The sequence below is a fragment of the Psittacula echo genome (assembly GCF_963264785.1).
Source record: "Psittacula echo genome assembly, chromosome: Z".
In the NCBI taxonomy this organism is placed as follows: domain Eukaryota; kingdom Metazoa; phylum Chordata; class Aves; order Psittaciformes; family Psittacidae; genus Psittacula; species Psittacula echo.
Window position 1 is genome coordinate 41679111 of NC_137742.1, and position 22502 is coordinate 41701612.

The 22502-nt window shown below is 37.8% G+C and overlaps 1 protein-coding gene across 1 annotated transcript in view; it reads right to left on the minus strand.

Moving 5' to 3' along the window:
• The window catches only part of LOC308231375 (guanine nucleotide-binding protein G(q) subunit alpha), a 129171-nt gene that overhangs the window by 69174 nt on the left and 37495 nt on the right, over positions 1 to 22502 (minus strand). The window contains exon 2 of the mRNA XM_080636703.1: positions 16839 to 17023. Coding sequence (XP_080492829.1) covers positions 16839 to 17023 — 185 coding nt within the window. The remainder of the gene's footprint in view (positions 1 to 16838; positions 17024 to 22502) is intronic.

Sequence of the window (22502 nt, forward strand, 5' to 3'; positions counted from 1 at the left end):
TGGATTGGAAGAAACCTTAAAGATCATCTAGCTCCAACCCCCCTGCCATGTGCAGGGACACCTTCCGCTAGAACAAGTTGCTCAAAGCCCCATACAACCTGGGCTTCAACACTTTTAGGGATGTGGCAGACACAACTTTTCTGGGAAAAGTGTTCCACTGTCTCACCACCCTCATAGTAAATAAGTTTTTCTTAATATCTCATTTAAATTAACCATCTTTCAGTTTAAAGCTGTTGCCCCTTATCCTGTCACTACACGCTCCTGTATAAAGCTCCTCTCCAGATTTCTTGGAGGCCCCTTCTAAGTACTGGAAGTTGCTCTAAGGTCTCCCTGAAGCCTTCTCTTCTCCTGAAGAAGGCTGAAGAAGGCTGAACAACCCCAACTCTCTCAGCCTGTCTTCACAGGAGAGGTGCTCCAGCCCTCTGATCATAGTCATAGCCCTCCTGAGGACTTGCTCAAGCAGGTCGATGTCACTCTTGTGTTGGGGACACATCCCCACAGCTGGATGCAGTTCTTCAGGTGGGGTCTCACCAGAGTGGATTAAGTGGTAGAATCACCTCCCTCAACCTGCTGGTCATGCTCATTTTGATACAGCCCGGCACACAGTTCGCTTTCTGGGTGGCAAGCACACACTGCTGGGTCACATTGAGCTTCTCATCAGCCAGCACCAAGTACTTCTCCTCAGGGTTGCTCTCAGTCCATTCTCTTTTCTTATTGATTTGTTGAGGCAAGTTACTAGAAAAGCCTTTTACCATCTCTGACTAATGTGAAACGCTGCAGCTCCTGGATGAGTGGCTAACTACTACTTAACTGCCAAGAATAACCCCTATAGCAGACAATAGGTACAAAGTCAAAAGGTTTTCCATGGAACAAAGAGCTCTGAGGTAAATCACCCATTCCTGTTAAATTACATGGCAGCTGAAGCACAGGCTGCTTGTCTGGAGTGGCAGTAGGGTGCTGTTTAAAGACCCATAAATGACAAGTAACTGCAAATTAAAGATGTAAAATATAGGTGCTTCCGAAGCAGGTCTTTTTCCTACCAGAAGCAACTTAGCCTGCTTGCTTTGTGCACCCACTATCAGTACATCCAACTTAGATGACCTATGGACTGCAAGTGTTGTTTGTGTAAGTGTACTACCTGTATGGAAGTCACATGCCCTATCAATACATTCAGCATACCAACACTAATGAGACAGGGGGGTGGAGAAAAACTAGCAAGCTGAGTGAAAACTTTCTGGAGTGAGTCTGGCAGTACAGCTACAAAGAGGTATCTTCTCAGAAGTCTCACTCCACTTTTCACTGCTGGGCACAAACCCACTTCTGTTAACAGTATTCAATTAGAAGATATGGAAGATGAGGAAAATAAGCTTTGCCTTTCTAACAGTTATGTCTGATTTCTATTCAGCTTCAAATCCTATCCTCCTGTTTTCATATAACTGAAACAGCGGAAGTGCAAAGTTAAAAAACAAGTAATTGCATTAAAAACAGAAGAGGTGGTAATGCAGGGGGGAAATAAGATGATGAGAAAGTATTAGCATTTATTTATTACAAATTGACTATACACAATCCTGCGATTTCCTAAATTAGGACTCATTTGTTACAACTTCTCACAGAAGACAGATTTGCTAACACCACACCCTACCCACCCTGCCAAAAAAAAAAAAAAAAAAAAAAAAAAAAAGAGCAGGGGAGGGCAACAAGAAAGTCACTGGAAGCGGAATTAGCAGCTCACATGTGTGTCCTCTGGTTGAATTCAGATTTAAGAATCAAAACATTGACATCAAAAAGCCCTTCCCTGTGTCTAGAAACTGCTAGTTCAATTAGCAACTCTATTAAAAGAAAGCTTTAAAATGCCATTATATTTCAGCAAAGAGTGGAGATTTTCTTTTTAAATATTAAAAAGAACTGATGCCAGAAAAGGTAGGATTAACTTCATCAGAAAGGAAATTTACTGCAGCTTGTTTTTTGGTTCTTCAGAGAAAAAACTGCATTTGTTGAAGCTAGCATCTCTCTTCCTGCTTTCTATACAGTCAATATTAAAAGTATTTGTGAAGCAAAGTTCTGTATGAATTGTCTTACTTGCAAGTTGAATTGTAGTTAAGCTACTGCTGTTTCATATCCAGAATAAAGAATTTCGCTTCTTTAAAGTCACTTTGCCACCATTAACTCTCCTATGAAAAAAAAAAAAAAGACAAAAAAAAAAAAAGACAAAAAAAAAAAGACAAAAAAAAATCCCTGACATGCATGAAATTCCTGTTTCTGTTCAGTGATTAGTGAACAGAGGAAGTTTCTGGACAGACAACAGTTAATCCTTCAATCACAAAACAAAGATAAAGATGTACATCACTTTTTACCAGAACAAAAACAACAAAGAAAGATTTTTCTATCCTGATTTTGGTGACCATAGAATGGTTTGGGTTGGAAGGTTCCTTGCAGATGCTCTAGTTCCAACCCCCCTGTCACAGGCAGGGACACCTTCCACTACACCAGGTTATTCAAAGCCCCATCCAACCTCACCTTGAACACTGTCAAGGATGGGGCAGCCACAGCTTCTTCTGGGCAACCTGTGCCAGTGTCTCATCACCCTCACAGGGAAGAATTTTTTCCTAGTATCTATTCTAAATCTGCCCTCTTTCAGTTTAAAGCCATTCCCCCTTGTCCTGTCACTACATCCCCTTGTAAAAAAATGTAGATAAATGAGTAATATAAACCTCTATAAATCGAAAAAGAAGTTTTCAACAAACAAATCAGGGCTGAAAGAAATGAGACCTGGGAGCAAAATTTGAGTTGCTTACTTTAGCTTCAGGTAGATCACTTCCTGCTTAGCTTAGGGAAATAGTTAGTTCCTTGTTTTAACCAGAGGAAGGCGTATTTAATTACTTGCAATATCCAAGAGGATAATGAATAAATATACATTTAAAATCACTCCCCCCAAAAGGTCTGATATTGACTTACTGACATTTTCTGTAGTGTTTTATTGCTGCATCTGAGATCGAAGGTCAAACCCAGAAAGCTAGCCAAGCAATGTATGCTCAACACACTTAAAAGCTGGGGGAATGGGGAGAAAAGAGAGTTAAGCATTAGGTAGTGATATATCACCTTTATACCCTCCTGACTGTTGGAGCTTTGAGCTTCAGGCACTAATCCAAATTAAGCTAGAACATCCTCCAGGCTGACCTAACTTTCATCAGCTGCTAATGGATCTGGCAGATACTGTTCTGCTCTCCCTACTTCATCAAGGACCATGGTGGTCTAATCACATCTCTGTACAAAGTGATTGCACAGGACTAGAGATAATGTGGAGATACCAAGGATGAGCATGGGTATTACGTATCCCAAAACTCCACAGTTCCCATGTCTGCACACTGGCATAAGGCACTGAACCACAAACACATGATTCCAGAATCCACTTCTGCAATCATACAGGTTTTTAAACAAAGCCGAACTAGTACGATTAACACTTTGGTACAAGGAAAATAGCTCCAAGGGAGGAAATAGCTAAGTTTCATGCAGAAGTCAAAAAGGTGTGTGTGGAGGGGTGTGTGTGTGTAAGACAACTGGCATACTCAATTGGCTTAAAGTTTTCCATCTTTAAAGTAAAATAACAATGTTAATTTAAATGTTGTGGGATTCTATCCAAGATCCATATTTAGGTTCTTCAATATGCTGCTCCAATTTATTTACTGGCGGTTATGCTAGCTATTAAAATTAAGTAAATGAAGCAAGTAAAACAATTAAGGCATTACTATAGGATATTTAGGTCAAATTACCCAGACTTAGCAAGCATATTCAACAGCTCTGCTACAACAGACTTTATTGTGGCCACATGAGAGTGAAAGTGCGAGGGATTTAAGAAGACAGAGTCCCTACAGCCTACCACAGCTTGCTCACAGGCATGAAAGAACCTAGCTCAAAGAGACTATGTAGCTCATGGTGATCCACAGCAGCAGGTGCTGGCCTTGCTACCATTCATGCTTGCTCTCCATTCATGACTGTGCTGCAAATTGGATGAAGGGTCATCCAGGGACAGCTTGTGATGACAGTGCTACTGCAAGCCTAGCAAAAGGGGTACAGAAGCAGGGGCACTGGATGGAGCCACAGTCCAGCAGGCTAGAAAGGAGCACGGAGAAGCTCCTCCTCTGAACAGTCTCCCAGTGGCAGCTTTGGGCACTTTTCCAGCACTTTTCTTCATTTTAACATCCAGTCACTAGAATTTCAGACCTACCCACCTGTCTTTTAACAGCACAGGTCTCTGGAGAGCAAGATGCTGTACAAAGATGAAAGGCAGGACAGACTAACACTCAGAATTGCAAGATTCCCTCAAAACAGATGAAACATTTTAAAGGGCACAAGACTTTCAATTATCCTGTAACTGGTTGTACTGAAGAAAATAATTCCTATGAAGTTCAGAAGAAATTGCTTTGTTCAGTTACTGACTTTATTTATAAACTATAACAGTGCTAGCACCTAACATCATAACAGTGAAGATTTATCCTTGTTACTTTCACTGCATTTGTCTACTGATACAGTGAGGCATAATTCAGAGATGGAGATGAATACACATGTCTGAATTTTGGGTGCAGTAGGGTTCTAGTTAAGTACATTTATATTCAGCCTTTCAAGGCATCTGGGAACTTCAGTTTCTAAGACAAAATTACTCCATAGTAAAAGCATGCATTACATTTTTGCTCACTGTAAGGAAGATACAGTTACTGTCCTTTTTTCATGTAGCTTATAGAAGGGATGCATTGTATTTTGTGCAATGCTGCCAACTGTAGACCCAAAATTATGGCATTGTTTTCTGTTTGGTTCCTCAGACACTTGGAAATACTTTTAACAAGCACTGTAGCAAAATTCCCTGGAACTCTTTGCAAAGCAGGTGCTAGAAAATACAACTAAATCAGAAAGTCTACACTCCACAGTTACCTTAACCACATTTTGTCCAGCTGTATGAAGCTGTGTCTAATAATGATCACACCTGACTAATTCCAAGATCCGTACTTCCAGCAGTGTAACAGTCTTGTGCAATTGTGTAAGAGAAGGATAATAAACAAGATCTGATAGGGAAAATATCCAGGTGAAGGAAAAAAAAAAAGAAAAGAAGAAACAAACTTTAACACAAATAAAGAGATCTAATCACCAAACCTAGAATAGCCCCCACAAAACAAAACAACAACAACAAAAAAAAAAAAGGGTGTTTAGAGAAAAAGCTTATTTGATACTTTACTGAGAAATAACTATGTCATGTTCAAAGAACAAAGACTCAATGAGACCATCTGAACACCAGAGAAGCATTACTAAACAAAACTCCCTTCAGGGACTAACACTTACTTTAGAAGTAGGTCCTTGACCACTAACCTACATATCAACTATATCACTCCCTCCACTAACATTTCTAACAAACCCCCTCCAAGCCATATTTATTTAAATTTCCTCTCATTGTGGTAGACTCATATAAGAAATCTAATTTTCATTCCTTTCCCAAGAGGAAAAAATTCTTAAAATCTAATTCTCATGTAGTTTGGACCAGTAACGGAGGACACACTGAAAAATTGCATTAAAGTGTTGAACAGCCAGAATTTGATTACATTTTATGTTGGCAAGGTTTCTGTAGATGGTGTCTGTTTCAGTACACCCAGACTGTTACAACATCTGCCTGAGACACATTCATAAAAGGCTGTTTTCTACTGAATATCCTTGTCGGTATACGGTAAATCACAAAATACCTATTGGATCACAGGAATGCATCCCAATGTGAATTAAGAAAGTAACCCTAACTTCAGTGAAGAAGTATCAAAACTACTGGTGCTGCAGTTTTCTTATTTGTCGGAGGGGCAAAACAGCACCCACATTGCTGATTCATATGGTATCATCAGACAGCAGTGTGCAGGAAGCCCTACAGGAAGACCACAAAAGATGACGAGTGTCCAAAAAGGGACAGATAGGCAGAAACATACCAGTAAGAGCATACACAGGCCACTGGGAATCAGGAAACGACAGAGCTAGCAAGTGAGCTACAGCTTCTCTCAATCATTGATATTAGATCCTCAAAAACCTATTTCTTTAAAATGCACATTTCTTTTCTGAGACAGAGAACAGTGAGAATTATATAAAACTTTTCACAAAAGGGAGTTGCTGTTTAAAACATTTTGCAATGCAGTGAATGAGAAGTCCGCTATGGCAAGGCAGCCCCTGCAAGTCATTGTTTATCACACAAGAAGGACACAAGCTGCAAGGCTGTACTGCCATGCCCCTTTCTGATTAGGATGGTTTTATTTATAAACATTGCCCTGCAGAACTATTCATATGAAATGAAGCCTTTCACAATAAGTCTAATAATGAGGTTGCACAATTTGTTTTCCTGGTCAGTGGCATGAGAACTATACAGAAATTATGAAAAATTCCAAGACTCAGCTTGGAAAAATGCTGAGAGGTGTTTAGATTCCTCTCAAAGAATAGGAAGACTTGGGCTGCAAGCAGTAAATGAACTCTACAAAACACGTTATCACTACTCAAATTCTAACAGAACAAGCTTCTAAAAACTAGAAAGCCTACACAAACACATATACCCCTTTAAACTGAAAAATGGTCCTTCAAAACTTCCTGAACATAATTTAGAAACCACCTGCATGGCCTGTGTTCTCTGTTGCAGAATGTATCACTTAATCAGAGCGTGCAGGCTCCTTTGAATCCTCTGAGATCTGTCCGTTCATGCATTTCTCAGTTTCCTCATACATTTCCTGAAACACCTTCCCTTATGAGCAAAATTGAACCAGAGAAATAACCCCAATTTTTTTTAATGAAAATCCATTTTATACTGCATACACCACAGTACATACATGCACTAGTCCAACATTATTCACATCATTAAGTGATACCTCAGTCCAAACCCAGTGGCTCCTCCATCATTATCAAAGATGGATTATTGTCTTGATTAGTACCCTTACTAAAAATATATGGACAGTTCAAAACAAAAGCAGCAACAACAACAAAATCTCTCTTCAATCTAAAGTATGTATTCTTTCCTGTTACTGAAAAAGTGAACTTTTGCATCTACGCTCAGTTCAGAAGCTGTATTTTAGTAAACTACAGAAAATTGTATTGGAACTCTTAAAATTCCTACATGGGGAACAAATCCCGTTTCTGCTCAACTACAAGTTGCCAGTGTAGTCTGAGAGAATACTTAGTGAGCCCTGTGGGTGTAAAAACTACTGTCTGTCTGTTTCATACTCAGATTTCTGCCTTAATTTATCCTTGAAAAAGCCATGAGTAATGGGTGCTACCAGGCTACAATTCCAAGCACTGAGTTGAGCAGAACCAGCACTGAAGAAGAAACTACTGAGCTGCCTCAAAAAATAATCATAATTGACTAAACAGGCACTAATACAAGGGCATATATAAAAAGCTAATATCCACTTTGTTCTAAAGCTCTTCACAAATATGACATAAGGTGGCCTTACATATAATACAGTTAGAAAAACAAGTGTGCAGTCAGACCTTCCGAAGTCAGGATGATGCTTTTCTTCCAAAATCTACAGAATCACAGAATCATAGAAAGGTTTGGGTTGGAAGAGACCTTAAAGATCACCTAGTTCCAATCCACATATTTTTCGCATGATTACACAAAAAGCACAAAGTAAGTCCCCCCAGGACTGGATCCCCTCAGCCTCCCTGGGGTATAATTCTCTGTAGATTACAAATAGATATAGACTAGATAATGACTCAACATTATATTAGAATCATAGAATAGTTATGGTTGGAAAGGACCTTAAGATCATCTAGTTCCAGCCCGCCTGCCATGGGCAGGGACACCTCACACTAAACCATGTCACCCAAGGCTTTGTCCAGTCTGGCCTTGAACAGTGCCAAGGATGGAGCATTCACTGCCTTCCTGGGCAACCCATTCCAGCACCTCACCACCCTCTCAGTAAAGAATTTCTTCCTTATACTCAATCTAAACTTCCCCTGTTTAAGTTTGAACCCGTTACCCCTTGTCCTGTCACTACAGTCCCTGATGAAGAGTCCCTCTCCAGCATCCTTGTAGGCCCCCTTCAGATACTGGAAGGCTGCTATGAGGTCTCCACGCAGCCTTCTCTTCTCCAGGCTGAACAGCCCCAACTTTCTCAGCCTGTCTCCATATGGGAAGTGCTCCACTCCCCTGATCATCCTCATGGCCTTCCTCTGGACTTGTTCTAACAGTTCCATGTCCTTTTTATGCTGAGGACACCAAAACTGCACACAATACTCCATCCCTGTGTTTTTCTATTCTTTGGATAAACAGAAACGAACATTTAAATCAACAGAAAGTGGTGTAATTAACCCTGAAGACCATAATATGATTTCTATGAGTTGTGTAATGACTTTGTCAATAGCTCCCCCTCTGTGGCATATCCTCACTGTTCCTCCACTCGATATATGGCTGCGGTGGAGTCCAGAGAGGGTCAGGTGTGTCCAAGGCTTCTTTATGCTCCAGTGATACGCAGCCACCTTTTCACCCATCCTGTACAACTGGCAGTATTTTGTTTATGGTTGGAAAAAAAAAAATTAAACAGCTTGATAAAGACTGAAGACCAGATGCAAAGAAAATCTTCACACACCAAAAGCACTCATCTACCTGCTTATACAAACAACAATATGCAAACAGAGTTCAAGCTCTCAAACCAGCAGTCACACTTGATCAAACAAAAAATACTTAATAATAGAGAACATCTCTAAACACAGAAATTATTCTGGACACAATTTGCCTTTTGGGGAATTTTCAAGAAGTAACACTCAAAATTAGCAAAACTTGTACATGCTACCTATTACTGCACTGTATATACAAATTGGCTTAGAAGGTTAACAACTGCACAATAAGCCAAATTTTAACTCTTGCCAATAGGTCACCTTAAGAAAAATGGAAAGTGATTATCATGAAATGATTAATTAACAAGAAAAAAACCTTAATTGTAACAGCTTTTCCACAGTACTACTTGCCCCAGCCAAGTGCCCAGAAACTCTTATATATAATAGGGACTTATATATATATATATATATATATATATGTAAGTCTCTTATATGTAACTCATATATAATAGGACTCTTATATATATAATAAGGAAATGGAGAGACACACGAGCATTAGAGAAATGGGATCTGGACTACACGACCTCCAGAGGTCCCTTCCAACCCTAACAGTTTTGTAATTCTGTGAAATGTTATGAAGGATTAAAAGCAACTCCTGGTAGTTAATATCCCTCCAATACAAAATTAAGCTTTTGTTATGCTTGAAACTGTTCAAGGAAGTGACTTGCTCATAATAAACTATTTCCTAACTACCTAGTATCTTAGGTCCACCATAACATAAACCAATCTACAGTCAAGATTTGTGCATTTTTGCCAAAGCTGAAGCACACAACCATAGCCTTGTGTTTGATTTTTATAAAAGCTATTAGAAAAAAATTAAAACATAACATGACTAATGTCATGCTTAGATTTCCCTTTGCCAACCTCCTCTTCCAGGAGCAAAATGCTGGCCTCTTGCCTCCTGCCTCACCTCTAAGCAAGCACCCGAAGTGAATACAAAGTCTAAAAGTGGAGCTACAAGGGCCTACAGTCTGAAAACAAGTAGGCATGTGACTAAACTGATGAAGCGTGAATATGTAGTCAACTCGTCATGTGCAGACTTTATACCTACGTCTATCAGGAGAAAAAAAGAGCAAAATAATCTTTCAGAAAAAGAAAAGAATTAAAGGAATTATGTGAGTACCTCTCTCTGGCTACACATGCCACAATCTAAAACAAAATTATACTTGAGAAAACAAAAAGGTGTGGAAGTTGGTTGTGTTTTGTTGTGAGGTGTTTTTGTTGTTGGTGGTGTTTGGTTTTTTTTTAATAACTATTTTGCTTAACATTATCCTGTTTTCTGAGCCAAAGATGAATTTCATTGTAAGACAAAGTCTTCTTGCATCTCAGACATTATAACTTTTACAGCATAGGAAATACAATTTGAACAAGAGACTGACAAAACCTGCAGAAAAATATGGTCCATTTCAGATGAACATTTCTCAGTCTATTGAAGTAAGCCTTATTTCAAGCAACTTTTGTGTGTTACTAGGAATGAACAATAAAGACATGCGATTACAGTATTTTTTGTCATTCTATGTTATATAACCAGAACACGGCCAAATCAGAGTTCCCCAGAAAAGTTTTCTGTGGGAAAACCAGTATTTTCACAAAGTTTCAGAGGAAAATAGGACAAAAAAATTTCAATCTGAAATTGCTTCAGAAGTAAATGCTGGATAACCTTACTATGTCTTCTGTAGAAATGAATTAAATAATTAGGAAGCTATTACTGTTAAATTTTTTCCTCTGGAAAATACTGAGATATGATTATGTTTATACAGTTTCGGTATAAAATTATACTGTATAAATATCTATATTTGCATAACTTACTTATGGAGAAAGTCAGAACCATTCCAAGAGTATGAAACCTCATTACCTTAAAATAAACACCAAACTTCTTTCACATTTGAAAGTTGCTCTAAGCATATGTCACACTTTCATTGTCAGAGCACATGCTCACATGAATATTTCCTAGCAGACACACAATATGCTCTGCAAGCAAAATAACTAAGCAACAAACATATCTGTAAAAAATAGAAAGAAAGGAAACAAAAAAATTCTAGAAGCCTGTTTTGCCATATTCGTGGTCCTTTATACGGTGCATGAGTGGTCACAAAATTGATGATGATCTGCCAGCATTATTACTACCCATTTGTTCTCCACAGTAGCTGAAACAGTAAAATGTTGGAACTAGAAAGATAAAACACAACCATCATGCCCCACACAAGTGTTTTTGTATGACTTATCACTTCCCATTAGCAAAGGGTAGTTAATCACTTCAAATGTCTTGTTCGGAAAAATAAAGAGCTTCACTTAAAGCAAAATATAAAAGGAGGAAGGAAGAAATCCTCTTGCTCTCCAAAAAAAGTTGCTAAAATCTAGTTTTCAAATTTATGTTGAACCGAAGGCTAAGACAGTTTCCTCATTTCATATCAGTGAAATTACCTATTATTTTACTGGGGAAAGGAAGTGTTCATTTATCTATGTTTATTTTAAATAAAGGTATTCCCAGCTCTTCATGGGAACATTCAGCTGTGCTTGTCTAGCTTACTTCTTTTTCAGTCTCTTTTCCCCCACACTTACGAAAATTTATCTAAAACCTGCACTTCTGTCGCGGTGAAGTATGAAACAGTTAAGCAGAAACTAACAGAGGAAACAAGTAGCTTACAAATCCATTGGAGCAATACACACAAATGCAAGAGACCTCTGCTTTAAACAGGGGAAAAAAAAACACCTGGTTGAAAAGGACAGCACATAAATTACTACATGTTGTTGGGGTTTTTTTAATTATTATTTTATTCAAACATAAAGGAACACAAAACAGCAGAGAGTAGGACAAAATGATAAGGACACAGGCAAGCAAATAAAGACCTGCTGAGGTCAAATGTAGGTAAGACTGGAGAGGTGCCAAAGAGAAAGGCAGGGCATGAGAAGAGTAAATGACTCACAGGAGACTGATAAAAAGACAGCTGGGCAGAGACTGGGATCTAGCTGGGACTGTCAAAGTCCTCAGAAAAGACTTGTTATGAAGCACTCAGAAGGAAACTGTACATGGCTTTACTGATCACTGTTCTCACTGGAGGAAACACAGCTATCAGGGAAACAGGTTACACATTACTGCTCCTGAAAATACTATCTTCAGTTCCTCTATCTGAATACATGTTGTTGAAAGACTACAATACTTCAAATTGAACTATACTGTCCCACATTGGCTGGCTCTGCAGCAATCTGTTCCTTGGCAAAATAATGCATCTGGCGCTTCCTGGTATTAGAAGCACTTAACTCTTCTGCAAGGCTCCTACTTATTGGGTAACTTTTGGTTTTGAGTACTCTCAGATGTTCTTGTAACTGAGCACTATGATACATTAAATACTAACAGTATTAGTATAAATCTACAATTTTTCTTGTAGCCTGCTTTAAGCCCTCTGTTCCAGGGTTGAGACTCTGCAGAATACTGTTTGTGCATAAGGCACCACTTGGAATTCTCCATGTGCTTGAACAGCTGCTTGATTGTCCCCTCCTCCAAACCAATATGCATTTCATTCCATCACACAAGAACATCACTCTTGCCCTAAAAAACAAAACAACAACAACAACAAAAAAACAAACAAACAAACAAAAAAAAACAAACCACAAAGCCACAAAACCCAACAAACAAACAAACAAACAAAACCCACCCAAAATGTATTCCTCACAAAAGGCCAGAAATCCCACACATTCTTCATCATCTGACAGTAAATAACCCTCCCAATGTCTGCACACTCCTGCTCTGCATTCAGTCCTTCACACTCTTTCTGCATCAGGTGAGGTGTTTGCAGGAAGCCCTCTCCTTCAAACTAGGTTTGTTCAACATCAAATACATCAAATTTCACTGAAGAGATATAGAACACTTCACACCCCCAACTGTTTACCCAACATGAAAATTTATGCAATCTGACTCCATATCCTACTTCTTTCTGTCTGCATTTTTATTTACTTGCTCCAGTGGATTTGTCTGACTTAGAAGAAATGAGCTAACAAGGTAAACATGGACTTGAAGATTATGCCAGTAAGGTTTTGGACTTTGAAAGCATTTCCCATATCTGCTTATTTTTCACTGTGAAACATTCCCCAAACAAACAGGCATAAATACAGAAACGACTTCAGCTTAAAACACTTAGAAATTTAACAGCAAATGTCTAGGTCTAAAATAAAATTTGCTTTTACATTTTCAGCCTCTTTAAAAACTTTCTTGTAGCCTGTTTGCTACTGCTACTCACATTAGTTATCTTGTAATGAATATTAAATAAATCTCACAGGAAATTATGGGCATGGGATTCAAGTATGATTTCCTGCCTGTTAATCACTAGGGGAGTGACACCTTCCTGATGTTGCTTGCTAGAGAGAGCCTATTTGTCTGAAAAGAAATAGTATAGGGTAATAGTGGTAGTCAGTGTTTAGCATAGTAATAGATTTGTTTAGTGTAGTAATAGATTTGGTAGAGATAAGACAGAATGGGAAGGGGGAAGAAGCCACTCATGTACACTCCCCATCTCCAGTAATACCAGACATGGGGGAAAAGAAAAAAACAAACCCAAACAAAACAAAACAACAAACAAACAAAAAGCAAAAAAAAAAAAAAAAATTAAAAAAAACCCCAAAACAAACAAAACCACCAAAACCCAACCAGAAAAACAATTCAAACAAAAAAAAACCCACAAGAAAATAAAACCAAAAAAAAATCCAAACCAACCAAAACAACAAAAAAAACACATAGAAAAACAACACAAACAAAAAAGCAACACCACAATAAAAACAAACGAAAACCAAAACCAACAAAACAAAAACAAAACAAAAAACCCAAACCCCAAAACAAACAAACAAAAAACAAACAAAAAAAGGAAACACACTACCCACATTATATTCTATTATCTGAAGGAAAGGCTTCTAAAGCCATTAAGAGAATAATATCACATTCCACACTAGGAATGTGAGAATTTAAAAGATTAAAATGCATGGTCTTCTTATTTAAGTATTTGAAAGGAATGACAATCACGGATACACAGTGAACTTTCTAAAAATACTAATAGTAAAAAACATAAACCTGTATTTTAATTTTTACAAGATGTGCATGTGGTTGCACAAGAGTTAGTACTGTACACTCCCAAAATTTGTGAAAGACAAGCCATTTTGAGAATTGCCTGTGAACATTTCTACGAGAAAATTAAGGCTTTCCTGTATTTCATACAATACTTCTTACTCTAAAACACAGAGCCATCTGAAAACTTCACAACTTCACAATAACATTTACCCAAAAGGAAACTCAAAAACATTCCATAAGCCACTATTTCCTACGACAGACAAATTCCTAAGAGGAAAGATCACCCTCATCCATTACATTAAATCTCAGTAGAGTTTATATTCTAAAGCTTAACAAGAAAAATAAATGTCTTTCATGTTTTAATGCTCAACCATCACTTCTGAGATACTCATTCTGAACACTAATAGTCACTCTGGTAATAAATCTTTCAAAACAGCTTAGATTATTACAATATAGGACAATACATTTCACTCTCTAGCTCTTTAGTTATATTGGTAACTATGAAGCCAACACAACTCCAAAAGAACTAACTTGCTGAACATAGACTTGCCTCTTGCTACATTGATCATATTAAAATAGTACAACCTAAATGTTGGGACATTGTACACCACACAAAGATCGCAACTAATTTTTTGATGTGACAGCACTTCGAATTCCGGCAGCATTCTGAGAGTTGAAATGCTCTTAATTTTAATAATTACCTTTAACTATTAAAGGTAAGAAACTTGGTACAGTAAGAGAAAGACATTTCTACTGCAGCCCCAAAGACTATCACAGAACATAAAGAATTTGACAAAAAAAGGGTCACTTTTCTTTAGGCCAAACCAGCATCTATACCAGCCTGAGCTGCCATTTTCTAAGCCATTGTGCAAAACAGCCACAGTGCTAAAAATACATTGTTACTCTAACTTTGAGATATTCTCTCCAGAGATAGGACTTCCTGATAGGAGATTCAAATTAATAGGAAGTGCCCTTCCTGTGTTTTCTAGACTGCTAAGCTAATGAGTTTGTTTTGAACTGCCTTGGAAAAAAAAAAAAAAAAAAAAAAAGGAAAGGAACAGACTGATTGGTGTTCACTGCTTTAAAGTGAAGTGACCTTCTATACAAAGTGTAGTAGACCACTATATTATCTATTCTGGCATGATATTGTAGCAAGTTTTATTTCCCCTGTATTTCTGAAGGAATTAGTACAGGAATTGTCTTGAGCCACTGTCAGTTGGTGACTTCTATTTTACTCTGCATGTAGCCCTGTTAGAAATTGTTGGGAATGTCCAAGAAGGAGCTGATCACAGAAATGGAACTCCCACTTTTAGGCAAGTTATTTTCATATAATTAAAGTGAACAGCTCTGGCCATGCATATGCAACTATGCCAAACCTAACTGGCTCACTTCAACTATATAAATACACCTTACAAATTCAGCACTCTTTAGCTTGAATGGTATCTACAGACCATATATTCTGTAGTATAATTCAAGAAAAAAAAAAAATTCCTCATTTATGATTAGGACTTCCAGATAGTAAGGCAAAGTGAAGTAAAAATTATCGTGGTCAGTATGCTGTATGCTTGCACAGAGCAAAACCATGGAGACAAAAGGCTGAAACAGACACAGAAATACAGTTTTCTTTTTCATACTAATTACACACTTGATTTTGCTTCATGAGGGATGAGAGGAAACTAGACAGCTTCAGCACACAGTCAGACTAGGAAGTTCTACAGTCTCCTACACACCAGGACAAGCTTTTCAATCCTTTTCAAGTGCATAAAAACCCCACCCACTGTTAAAGAACGTTAACAATAAGGATTTTGACAAGCAGGATCATTCTGACTTCCCACTGCATAAATCCAGGCCCCTGCAAAACTCTGCTTATTGCAACATTCCATCTGCAACAAAGGGATGACCATCTGCAGTGACTCTGGCAGATGGAAATGGTGAACGCTTCTTTAACCCAGTAATAAACTTTATCTTTCCTGCTTCTAAATTAGATACTTAAAACACATACAGCAGTTGAATTCTAATAATGAAACTTCATATATGTAAACACAAAGGATTTTCATCTTAACACAAGTTCATTTCATCCTGTCTTCCCCAGTTAACAAAAGCTTATTTCTTTATCATGAACATTCCTGCTCTTTGATAAGTTTCTGATGTTTAAGAAAAAATAAACATTAGAATAAAAGCACTTTTAAGTAATTTCTCTGATGAAGTATTATTTTCAATCAGGACTACTAAATATTATTTTCATCCAGGATTACTAAACTACAATTAATACTCTTCCACAAGACTGAAGAAAGGTGAGCCCTCCACTTTTGAGGGATCTTAACTCTCCACTTGACAACATTGCTGATAATGGCTCAAAAGTAAAAATTATAACAAACTCTCAGGAACTGTTATCAGTCTTGTGACACTCCTGTGTCACCACCTGTGATACCACTCCTGTGACAAGAAGTGGGAGATACAGTCATATAACTCTGTGCCTTATTATGTACTCAAGTAAATGTTAAGCATTTTATTCTCTTTCATGGAATGCTTCAATTATTTTTACTTATCTTTCTTTTAAAATGTAAGCAGAAACAAAAATTGGGAATAAGGCTAGTCAAACATTTCAAATGTATTTTATCCTTTTAAACTTCAATAACAGCATCAATCTCAAAAGGATCCAACTGTTCCCTTGTAGTGTTGAAAATTTTATTTCAGAGGTTTCACAGGACATTCACACAAAAACAGGTATCCCCACCTATTTTGCTAATAATTTGAGTTTTTTCCACATGTAATGTTAATGGCAAACCTTAAGCCATAATGATCTGCTACAGATCAGAAGAATGGTTTAACTGTGCTTTGGCCAGAGCATGACCTGAGAAAAAAAGACAACAGGTAACTAAAGTCACAAGTCAAACAGCAGCTTGCCATTAAACCTCTGCCCTGTGACAAACTCCCCCAGGCATCTTAAGAGCAGCTCTCTTGATAAAAGCAGCACCTTTGTGTTGTTAAAGTAGCCAGAAGAGCAGAGAACTAAAGGCAGGATTGGGAAATGACCTTTTCTTAGGAGCTTTGAGAATAACTGGGAGACATGTAATTTTTTTGAGACCTTCAGTATATTTCCTAAAATAAAAATACAAAAAGCTTCAGCTACAGAAATAAACAAATATCTCACCTTGTTATGTTCATGCTTGTATGGGATTTTGAGGGTATCCATGGCTCTGATCATGGCCTGCATTGCAGTAAATATATTCTGGTACACCAGTTTCGTAAAGCCTCTTTTGTCTTCATCAGAGTAACCTGATCCATGAATGATTCTCATCTGCTTGATAAATGTGCTTTTGCCACTCTCTCCTGTCCCTGCAAGACAAATAAGAAAGATATGCTTTAGCCACTGGACACAAACATGACTTTTCCAGTACAATGCTGACAGCTGGTTAAGTGCAGGGCTGAGCAGTGCCAAGTGGTGCTTACAAGTAACTACTAGGACCAGTTCAGAGTCAAATAGTAGCATCAGTATCAACTGAACTACCACTGAACTAAAACTTGTGTGTTTATTTAACAACTAAACGAATGGGGGGGGGAAAGGAAAACAAAAAAACCCCACCACTCCAAAACACACACACGACTAGGTATTTTAAAAATCTTTTAATTCTTGGAGACAAATGTCCAAAACATCTAACTTGAGGTGGTTGTTATGGAACATTTTTCTTACAAAAATTCAAGAAGAATAAAGAAAAAAAAACTTTCAGGACATTATGGTAGGGAGTGTACAATCAGTACATACACTTGTGTTTTGGTGCTGTGGTTTTTGGTGTGCTTTGTTTTTTAGAGGTTTTTGTTTTGTTTTTAAAGCAAGTATTGTAACAATTACAGCCCTGCAAACTTTAACCTCAGAAACATACAATATCAGTGCTAATTAAAATTTGGCTCATATTCATTAATGGGAAGTCATTCCTTCCTTCCTTTAAATGTCTTTGCATCTTTGTGCTTTGTACTCAAAGTAGTTTATTACTGAACATTTCTGACTATTTGTCAATTTAAAATTAAGATCTGCCTGTTTGAAATTTAATGCAAGATACATCAAACACTTTTTCTTTGCTCCAATTCAGTGATCTCATCCTCCTTGACAAGAAGAGCTTATCTATAATATTCCTGTGTTTGCTTAAGAGGAGGAGCTGAAATTCAGAATGAGCAGTTGCATAGCCACATAAATCCCGCATTCACCCAGCTACTCAGCCCTGCGCGAAACTAAATGCATGTACCAGGGTGCACTGCTCAGCACTGTGCTTTTCAGCCTTTCAGCCTGGGTTTTATTCAAATAATTTCTGTTAAGCTTTAATGCCTCACACCATGATACTCTTGTCCCAGGACAAAGGCAGCCTTATGCCCCTTGGTTTAGACATCTTGTCAGAGAAGAGTGTTTCACAGCAGTGCACTGCAAGGTTAAAGGAGCAACCCTTATGCATTTCTGAAATAGCACACACTGCAGAAATCTAAGCTGGAAGCCTCTAAAAGCTTTTCCCTTTAGCAAGACCATCATTTTGAAGCCTTCAGTTCCAGTTCCCGCATGCGCAAAACAAACTTCTAACACAGGCATTACTTATACACATAATCAAGCACTGTGTTACATACTGACAAATTTCACTTTCTCAGGGGAAAGACTGGTTATTACTGTAATGAACAAGAACTTGCTCTGAAGCTGAAAACTGAGACCAAGCCTAGTTCCACCCTCAGCCTTCACAGCTCTTCCTCAGCCTGTACTGCAGTTAGGAGCACCCAGGCTACCTCTGCAGGGGGTGGCCTACCCACCAGGAAGAACATGCCCCACACAACCTGACAGATTCACACTAACCAAGCACAGGTCTCTGAAGAAAGACATGCTCTATGAGACACGCTGGATCAGTGATATCTGCCTGAATTTCAGCTCACTGGAATCAGAGAGGGGATCTTTACAATTCTGCAATCTACCAGTCTGCAAAATCACTACTTAGCACCGTACAAATTATAAGCCTATACAATACACAACTATTAAACAGTAAAAATACCTTAGGCTACCCTTAAGACCACCATAGTTTCTCTCTCTTCTGAAACCTATGACACAAAGTCCTGTACATACTTATATATGAAGTGCCCTACCACATATTTCAGTAATTCCATAATACTGTCCAGCTTTTCTAAAGATAAGTCACATTTAGCACAAAAATCTGTTCAACATAAACCTTTAAAGCACAGAAAGATATATGAGGTGCCTTTTAGACATGATTATGCTTTTACTGAAGATTCTCCTTTAACTAATTCCTAAGAAAATAATTTCCAGACATCTCTGAATCACTAGAATACAAACTGACTTCCAGTTTTGGTCCTAACACTTCTCCCTACAGAAAATCCTGATTCCTCCAAAATCCCCAAATGCAAATTTAGCATAGAGATAGGAAGAACACACTTGTATTATCTACTCTGTTCTAAAACCTGAAGCTTCTCATTCTTTCAATTCTTTATTGGAAGTTTAGGTACCCACATGATAATCACGCAGAAGAAAACACGGTGAAGTAAAGCAATCTGTGTTAGAGAAGACTGTATTTCAGACTATTTACACCTTGAAAGTGATGTCTAAAAAACTACAGTATATAGGAAAATGAAATTAAGATCCAGAGAAGAATCTAAGCTGAGACTTAAGTCTGTGTCTTATTCAGCTTTGTGGTTCTGTAACTGGGTGTCACTGTATTAAGATTTTGTCAGCCAAAGACCAGTAACAAATTGTATTTGGGGATCTAAAGACATAGATGCATACATACTCTAGTATTTCTGATTTTTTTCATATACATACATATATGAAAAATACATATTGTATATACATATACATAAAACTACCCATACAAATACAAAAATGGTATCTCTCTTTTTGAAAGCCATCTCAGTTTCCTTAAGTCTGTCCCTCACAGGTCAATGCTTAAAAGTACTTTCTTGTGCCCACTGATGGACAAATCTTGTTTCAGCCAGGACCAATAATAAGAAAAATTCTAGTCCTTCTTCACTGCATGGAGTGACACACGTGCAGCAGTCTGAAAGTATCCTTTAAAAAAAGGAAATAATGGAAAATTTCCAGCACACAATGCACAAAAAGAGGATAAAAGAATATGAATGACAGAATAACAAAATTTACAGGAGTGCCCAGAAATTACTAAGAAATGAAGATGTTTCATTTTCAGCACAATATACAACAACTCACAGAAACTTCACACTGATAGCTCCTCTTAAGATTGTTACAATCAAGGGTAGTAAGTATTTTTATACTGTTGCTTACATAAAAGCATACGAAGAAATTTCAAGTATGGCTTTAATATAGAAAAAAAACAACAAAAAGAAACAAAACAACAAAAATCAGAGCATCAAATCTTTAAAAACATCCTGTTCACGTGAAAGCTTTAATAGTGATAGAACACCATCTTAAAGCATGTCACTGGAGATCTGCTCACATACTTCTCCCCTCATGTACTTCTCCCCAGACCAAAATAACTGGAAAGAAAATAAGCAATGCTATTCGGTATCAGAGAAATGGGGGGGGAAAAAAAATGTGCAATTAATTACCAAAGTTAGTTAAGCAAAGCTGCAATCATTACAGCATTATTCCTGGTGGAGACTGGGATTTTAACTCAGTGTTACAATACTGAGTCAAACCTAGATTTGATTATTTTTATATATTTTTTGCCTTTTAAAATCTCATGACTGGCATTATAAGAAGATTGAGACATTAACTGATACAACACCAACTGTGCTTTCTATAGCCTCATCTATTACAGAGCAGGTTAAGAAATACAACTTGGAAATACGTGACTAAAATCTTATTTGCCACATACGAAACAAAACGAACACTGGATAACAGGACTCTTGAGTGGGCTTCTTTCACCTAGTGAAAAGAAGATGACTTGAAAGTGGATAAAAAACCCCGATAAATATATCTGCCCTGAGAAGATGTGAATGCCCTATGTCTTCTACTATGGCTTTGCTGCTTCTTCTATGACTATCACCCCAGCAATACACCTCTAGCTGATATAAGGAGAAAGGAAACATGAAATGGCAACAGAGGGTATCAGCAGAATGGACCGAGGCAGGAGAAAACTATAATGAGATCAATCTTCTGCAAGCTGGCACTGCACACTTAAATTAGTTGAGACTTGGATCAGTTCTCTGCAGCCAGATGAGTAATAGCTTCCTGTCTGTCAGAAGACAGTTGAAGGCCACACAACATACCTTAATCTTTAATAATAACAATAATACCACCCACTCCTTCCTCGTTTTTTAAGAACAGTGACGTACAAACCAAACCAAACCAACCAACCCACAATGATCCTAATAGAGCCCCCGGGTGGTACTTTGGAGTCAATGCTGTGACTGGGGAGGGGGGGGGGGGGGGGGGAAAGACCCCAGAGAGGAAAGAAAAAAAATGAAACCAAGCCAACACAACCTAATCCCCCTGCCTCCCTCCCCCCCGGAAAAAAAATAAAACCAACAAACAAAATGAAACAAACAAATCCAAAGAACTTCCTGATTCAAGGAGACAGTATGGCTGGACCTTCAACATTTTTTTTGATTTCCAGATTAAAAAAACCCAACCCAACTGATGAATGAAAAGAATTAACTGTCTTCTAAAAACAACAATCACTCAGTGATGAATTTCCATTCAAGCATGGCACAGAGGATTATCAACACTTGTACATAAAAACTTTGCATCTTTCAAGCTGTCAAATCTCTGAAGACCTCCCCAAGAGTTTTATCTTCAAATGGTAATAGCAACAACTGTTACTGCATCATCAGTAATTTTACAGCCACAGATCTAAAAGTCCCCCAAGCAGTACTGCCTCCAAAATGAGAACCAGGAAGGAAGTCAATTGCTTATATGCAGCAGTAATCCTTTACAGGTATGCTACAATACACATACATACATATCAAGCACAGTTTATTGTATTATTACCCTGGTGCACATTCTGCAAGAATGTTGAAACACAGTGTGTGGCTTCAAAACTTATATGGTGACTAACAAGGAAGACATAGGAGACTAATTTAAAAATAATGTAAGACTAGAAGCCTAGGCTAACAAACTTCTCTTTCACATGGGTGTGCAATGCATACTTGTACTTGTTTTCATGATTCTCTGCATTGTAACTTAGATACATATGAAGTATAGTGTCTTCAGTGATCAAATACAAGGCTGTTTTTAAACTAAAACAAAGATGCCCTTTTATAAGTAAAATGCACACTGGCATCTGTTTAGAAAATAAATGTTGCTAAACTATGCCTGACTCTTATGCTTATTCCCATGTTTGACCTATGAAAAGGCAAGGGAAAAAAAAAAGGTTGTATTGTATTGTTTGAAATTTCCAATTGAAATTAGACAGACAAGGACATTCTTAATATGTAAGGAAAAAAACCCCAACCCACAAAAGCTATGGATATCAACTACCCTGTCAGTCACTATCTACATACATTTACTAAAAACCATTATATCAACAGTGTATATATACATTTGCAGAAGACTGGCTTTTAGCTTGGGACTTGGTGGTAGGAAGAAGACTAGAGGTACCTGAAAAGTCAAGGCTAATGGGTCAGAGTGGACTCCACATCCTGTGCAGACTGTATACAGCCTGACACTTCATCGGCTGAACACTCTTCTACCTGCAATACCACTATACCTACACAGTTTCATGAAGCATTTACCCAGAAAAAGCAGTTTGCTGACCACTTCCTCAGCAAATTTATAGAAAAGTGCAGAAACCAATCTCATCAGGTATTAACTAGCAGAGTAACCCCTATGAAGAGTTAGAGCTAAAAAGTAATA